This window comes from Meleagris gallopavo, chromosome 2 (assembly GCF_000146605.3).
Source record: "Meleagris gallopavo isolate NT-WF06-2002-E0010 breed Aviagen turkey brand Nicholas breeding stock chromosome 2, Turkey_5.1, whole genome shotgun sequence".
In the NCBI taxonomy this organism is placed as follows: Eukaryota; Metazoa; Chordata; class Aves; order Galliformes; family Phasianidae; genus Meleagris; species Meleagris gallopavo.
The window spans coordinates 15,928,929-15,935,563 of record NC_015012.2 but is presented as its reverse complement, the minus strand read 5'-3'; the positions used below and the strand labels follow the sequence as shown (position 1 = coordinate 15,935,563).

General features: G+C 40.4%; 1 protein-coding gene across 3 annotated transcripts in view; it reads right to left on the bottom strand.

Moving 5' to 3' along the window:
* Positions 1-1,022: 1,022 nt before the first annotated feature.
* MCM8 (minichromosome maintenance 8 homologous recombination repair factor) overlaps positions 1,023-6,635 on the bottom strand; it is a 15,962-nt gene continuing 10,349 nt past the window's right edge. For 2 of the 3 annotated variants that reach the window (XM_010706653.2, XM_010706652.3), the window contains exons 13-18: positions 5,893-6,088; positions 5,414-5,627; positions 4,282-4,491; positions 3,672-3,748; positions 3,010-3,199; positions 1,023-1,961 (exon numbers count right to left, since the gene is read on the bottom strand). In XM_010706653.2, coding sequence (XP_010704955.1) covers positions 1,869-1,961; positions 3,010-3,199; positions 3,672-3,748; positions 4,282-4,491; positions 5,414-5,627; positions 5,893-6,088 — 980 coding nt within the window. In that variant the 3' untranslated portion in view covers positions 1,023-1,868. Of the gene's footprint in view, positions 1,962-3,009; positions 3,200-3,671; positions 3,749-4,281; positions 4,492-5,413; positions 5,628-5,892; positions 6,089-6,635 lie in introns of those variants that run through there. The other variant, XR_004158787.1, reaches the window with a different exon arrangement.

Genomic DNA, 6,635 nt, shown 5'->3' with positions numbered 1-6,635 from the left:
CTACCTGCAGCCGCGGCCGCTCCTCGCTCCTCCCCGAGGAACGGGAGCTGTGCGATTGGGAGAGGGGGAAACGGCCACCTCGGGCAGAATTCTTAGCTCATATGTTCCTTCACGAGTCCTTGAAGGAAGAAGTGGATGGTTTGCTTTGCCGTAAGGCTTCTCAGAGAGCAGAGACTCGTGCTCAGTACTTGGCGTCTCGCTCCTCTCAGTCGTGTTTGCCTTGGCTCGAGGAAGGGTGAGAGTTGACCTCTCCAGTTGCAGTAACTGGCTCGTTCTTAGCCCCGTCCCTGACATTCAGTGCTGTTAAGCAGATACAAGTTTGCACTCCAGTTCCTGGCAGTGCTGCAGACTCCGGTCAAGGTTTGATCCCCTCTGTTCCATCCACTGACTACAGACAGTGGTCAGTAACTGGCAAAAGAAATGAGAGAAAGAAACCCAACCAACAAGAAACACCATTCACGTGTGTGTTTGGTAACTCTACCTCTCCCCCACTTTGAAAGGTGTGGTTAAAAAGGAATAGGTGAATGCTGTGTGACCTCAAGAATGTATTACTTCTCTCGGTACACCACATAGAGGGGGTAGCCTCTAATTGTTTGCACGAAGATGGGAGTGAAAGAACATTACCACCTGCAGGCAGAGAGCACGTTGTGAGTGTGCAGAGAACACAAAATGGGGAGGGGTGGAGACACGCTGAGGGACTCCAGCAGGCTGGGGCCAGGAGCTGCCAGAAACCTCATCGCATTCAACAAGGGAAAGGGTAAAGTCCTGCAACTGGGGAGGAGGAAGGGCCCCAGGTACCGGCACAGGGGGGCACCCACCAGGAAGTACCTCTGCAGTGAAGGAACTCCACAAAGCAGGGGAAGGTGAGGCACAACCCCACTTGTGAAATTCCAGAGCTGTGTTTTTTATTTATCTCTTACACAACGCTGCCCTAGGTCAGATTGTGCAAGGGTGAGATGGAGAGAGGGGAAGGAAGAAAAAAAAAAAGAAATCACTTAATGGAAAAGATGAAAGACTGAAACTAATATTCTTATAGTTTATACAGCTTATCATTCAGAATTAAAAAGGGAGAAAAATAATTCTATCATTTTTAAAATCCTTATGCAAAGCTTCTCATCTGCTATGTTACTGCATTAGGGCATGCTCCATTTCATAAAATCAGACAGCCTTCTGTGGCAGAACAGTTAAAAGAAGACATACGCAGTATGTAACATGAACGTGTTCTGTAACAGCTGTTAACACCCATACAAGTGTTCACTATTAATATTATTCCCATATATCATATTTAATGAGAAATAAAAAGACAATTCCCATTTTACACATTAAGCATTGTAATGAGGAGACTTTCATAAAATAGACTTGCACGTCAAATAAAATCTATTAGGAAGACAATAAATAAAGAGTTGCAAATCAAAAAACTAAATCCTTCCAGCTATAAAACTGCAGAGGTGAGTTTCTCAACACGAACGTTCCCAAATTTTTAGAAACATATCTATACATTAAATACCTCAAATGAACTGCAGTGCTAAAAACACAACTCGCACCGTCTTTTCACAAAAGATTTTGGTTTTAAAATTTGTGAGTCCAACAATCACTTTAAATTTAGAACTGAAATTTGTTGTTATGATCATTTGGGCTAGCAGCCTTGCAGGATGAATCAAGCAGCAGTACCACAGAGCAGCGCGTCTTACATTAGCTTCTAGCAAGCCTGCTGGCATTACCAATGTTTGAACAGGAACTTCCAGTAAACAACAGGGGCAGAGGTGCTCCTAGGGCAGGCTGCAAGTCAGGGCACTCTATTGCTGCATGTTCATCAGTCCATTCCAGATACAGTAATTATGTCTCAAAGTTTATTGCAGCAGCTCTTCTCACATAGTCTGAAGCTGATAAAGTCTCGAGCCTTTTTTCAAGAGATAACCCTGATCATTCAGGGATTCAATAAAGCTCTCAAAATCAAATACCTGCAGTTGGAAGAAGAGGGGAGAGGGGGAGTGAGGGGGAAAGGAGGAGAGAAAAAACATAAATGCCAAACTGGAAAAAATAAATTCCATCTGATAAAAAGCAACACAAATGATTTAAAAGAATTATAGTATTCATGCATTACTTAGTGAATTGAATTGAGCTAGAACTGAGTTAGTTTCCTTCACAAAGCAATGACCTACAAGCAGGTAACACACCATCAGTTACACCCTTTGGTGCTTTGCTTGTACACCATTCACAAATGCACACAAAGTATGCAGAGTAGCATACGTATAAAACCAAGTTCTGAAACACAAATACTGAAGAAAAGTCTCTTTTCCACAGCTCTCACTGACTTCCAACTATTTATAATGTATCTTTTGGCCATTCAATATTCTGTATTAAATACATTAAAGCAAAATTAGAATTCACTTAGCTACAAGTAACTAGTTGCTGAATAAATGAATGGCCTTGCGGGAAGAGAGAGGGCAACAACATACTCTGCCACATGGGATTCACATCAAATCTAGTCTTGCTTATAGTCAGCATTTGGACAAGTCTGGAGACAGAAGTCATCTTGTCCCAGCAGGACAGGGTGTGTTAACCAGGTAGCAGGAAGAACAGCAATACTGCCCACATTAAGCTCCATACAAAGAAATTAATTGTTTCCACTTTCTCTCTTATTATGCCTGAAATCCAGTTTCAAGTTTTACATCGGAATTTAAAGCTTTTCTCTATTAATCAAAAAGGTAAATTAACTGCTAACATTTTCGTTTGGCAACCCTGCCCACCTCTCAAGTACAGAATGTAAAGTGTTACAGGATAAAACACATTTGTGGCCACGTGTCCCACATGACGTTCCCACTGTGTTATAGCACGAAGATGCCCAAAGCAGGAATGAAAACCCAAAAGGTGTGTGCAGGCCGCTGAAGGCCAAGCAGAAAGCTCATTGCACAGACAGAGCAGACACCTCAACACTCTAAATAAATACAATAAGTAATTCTGACCGCTTTTCTAGATGTTAAAGAAATGTTTGATTTCCAAACTTACTCGTATTTGTAGCTCCTTTGCAACCTGTCGAAGTTGTTGCAAATCAAAGAGATTGTTGTAAGTTCTTTCTGCAATACTGTTAAGGGCAGAAACAAATCTTTTTGCTTGTGACCGATTGCTCATCCCAGACCCATGCTGTGAACGTTCAAAGTCCAGTTTTCCAAACTCATCTGAGTAGGTTCCCAGCATGCTAAGATAAATATATCAAAAGAAATGGGATGTAAAAGTAAAAATGTGTGAACTTCCTTCCTGAAACACCACCACTTGAGGTGCAAAGTTTTCAGAAGACAGATAGTGACTTTTTCCTAGGGGATAGTTTCCTATCAAGGGAAAATAGAAAAAGCATCTGTCCAAATCACTTTTGAACTTAATTTGTTCAACAGTTACAATAGAGAGTGGTCACACTAGAGGAAAATCTTTGGCAGCATCTAAATTACTGTGCACTGATATTAATAACTGCTGCAATGATACAACTCAAAGGTCTAAGTGGTAGTATTCAACTGAGGGCTGCTGTCAGTTTTTAAACAAGAATTAAAAACTCTCAATGTTGGTTTTGGGGGCCTAAGTTTGCTAAAGTCATTTCTTCCCTGTGTTTGCATGTCTATTTTAGAAAGTGAATGAATAGCAACACAGTGCTTTATTTTAAAAGCACTGTATATTACCTGTATTTCATTATTTCTATCACATCCTCAGCATCTTCCTTGGTACACTTCTCCCTTAATTCCAGCCTTGATCGTGCCTTAAAACAAAGTATATCAGAAAGGTATATTTAAGATATTACACCTGGTGAGGGAAAAAGCTACAGCCCTGCCCTACATAATGCTACAATAAGCACAATTTTTTGGAGCACGAAGACAGAATCTGAGCCTAGAGAGTATAGATGACAAGTCTTCTATTTTGATAGCATTTCAACATCATCTCTTTCACACGCACGATATCAAGATGTAGATTGCAGTTTTTAACAGCTTATTGTCAGGAAATTATACATCCCAAATAATATTATTAAGATACAGTGTTAGATAAGACAGTAACAATTCAAGATGGGCAGCAGTTTGTCCTTGCCAGATAGGTTTTACTTCTAGCTCCTTAAGGATGTTTTATTTCATAAGAGGCTTTTAGCAACAGTAGCTGTTGAGGCATTTCTAAGACTCTTACCATCTTAAAAAAAAAAAACACAAAAACCCACACACAAAGGATAACTCAGCACTATTGGTATCATACAGGAACAATGTCTTTGTTTTCAATCCTTCAAGTATTAAAGCTCAAATTTACCTCCGTAAGTCGAATCAGTGACTCCAGCTGCCTGGTGGTGATTGGTGTGCTGCTTGCTCCCTGGTTCTGTTTCCGAAGCTCCAGGTAGAACTCCTGAAGGACCTGAGCAGCTTCTGGAGATAAATGTGGGTGAACATACTGCCGAGCATAACCCACGTACTTCCTCAGCAGCTGATGTGGAATGGCATCGAAGTTTTCTCCTGGTGAGATCTAACCCAATTACAAACAAGGGCCTGAGATTTCTGATCTTTCATCGCAACCTTCTAGAACACAACCCAGTTTTTAAACAAACTTTTCATCTCCTATGCTTTATGTGGTGACGTCTTTCTGAAGTTCTGAACATGTACTGAAAGGGCTTTTATTCTTTTACAGTCAATGCACCACATTTAGACATGTTATTCAACACACCTGGCCAGTTCACAAAAAGCAGAAGCTTGTAATCTGCACTCCTTAGTGTCAAATACGAATTAACCTTATCAAGAATTCTTTCTCAAAAAGAGAAAATCCAATTTCCTACTTGTTACAAGATACATCACTACAAAGGTTAAGCTGTCACTCCTGACATCTCATTTTGAAGAGTGCAGAGGCAGCAGTTTGTTTTTCCAAAAACTGTGCATTTGCAGCATCAGCACTTCTGACCACAGAAGTTTAATAAAAAAAATAGTTTTCCTCCTATAATCCTCAATTTTCCTTGGTTTGCAAACATCCAAGTGTTTGCTTTCACACTGCTTTACCTGCATTCAGTATTTCAAAGCACATCATGTTAAAAAAAATTACTACACCAGTCTAGTTCTGTAGCTCCTTATTGAAATCAGCAAGTTTGGTTTAGAGCATTTTCATGCAAAATACCTTCCCATTGCCCACAATAAAAAATAATAATAAAGCAACCCAGCTGATAAAATCTCTTCTGTGTGAGTTGACACAATTCTAGCAAATCCAGCATAGATAGATGATGTCAGCTAAGTTAGATAAGTTGTAGAAACCAGAGATTTCAATACTTTTTACTTAATTCAGAGCCAATTCTCATGAGAAGAATGGGAGACTGAAGACATCTAGCAAGTCAGGGCTGCCAGGCCCACGGCAAAGAACACCACAGGAACAGACACAGCAAGAGGCACAGGAGGAGTGCTACCTTTAGTCTTTCAAGCAGAGGCCGATCTGAAACAACTTCAAGAACAGAGCGATCCTGCACGCTGGCTCGGCTCACAGCCGCGCTGCTGCACGCTGCCTGCTTCCCAGCTCGGATTGCCATCACGTGCTCCGACAGCAAATGGTCATGATCTTCATTTGGGGTGTCCAGCAAAATAAAAACTAAGTCAAATCTTGACAGTAAAGCACTCCCCATTCTACAGTAAAAACAAGAATACAATGCTTGTATAAAAGTAGCAAGACTACAGCAACTCCGTTCTATATCAAAGACTCTTGTCTTGAGAATCTTGTCCATTTCATTCAAAATAAAACAGAACAGCAATTTATCTCCAAAGAAGCATGAAAAATTACTATAGCTTGTGCTCAAGCTCTAGAAAACTAGAAATCAATCTTATACGAGACTGGCAGAAGCTCCTTCTCCAGAATGCAAACCACACGAGCAGCATTTCAGGAAGTGCTTACTTTAAATTCTCAGACACTGTTTTGGCTTTGTTATAATGTCCTCCAACTGGGTTTGCTGCAGCAACAATAGATGTTCTGGCTGGCAAACTGCAAACAATACCAGCCTTGGCAAGGCTGATACTTTGCTGTTCCATGGCTTCCAGCAAAGCCTGATGCTGGCTTCCCATCTTATCAAATTCATCTATTCCACAAATACCTGGAAACAATTAGCACAGGACAAAGATTTATTAGAAAACACACGAACTGATAGACAAGTGTATGCTACAGTCCCACACAGTGTCAGAAACTCAACTTAGGTTCTAGATACTGCAGGAGACGTTGGACCAAGTTGTCCTTTCAACAACGTCCATTTCCATTTCATGTTGCTGCAGCCAGCCTGCCTTGCAGAAGCAATGTCTCAGTTTCTCATTGAGATGACACAATAAGCTTTTTTTAAATTTTAAAAAAAAGCAATAGATGGACAAAACTCATAAGACGTAATAACTTACGTATAGCATACTATTATACGTAAGTTATACGATATGTATATATATATATATATTAGTTTTTTTTTTATTATTAACTTCAGTATCTTATCACTCTAAAATACACAATGACTTAACCAGATCAAGTGACTTTATGCTACTTGAACATAGGTTTTGTAGAAAACTGCTAAGGGGGGGAGGGATGTTGTTCAGCCTCAAACCCCAGCTCTCATGTCACAGTGTAACGGATGATAACAGAGGACGTATCACCAACTCCAC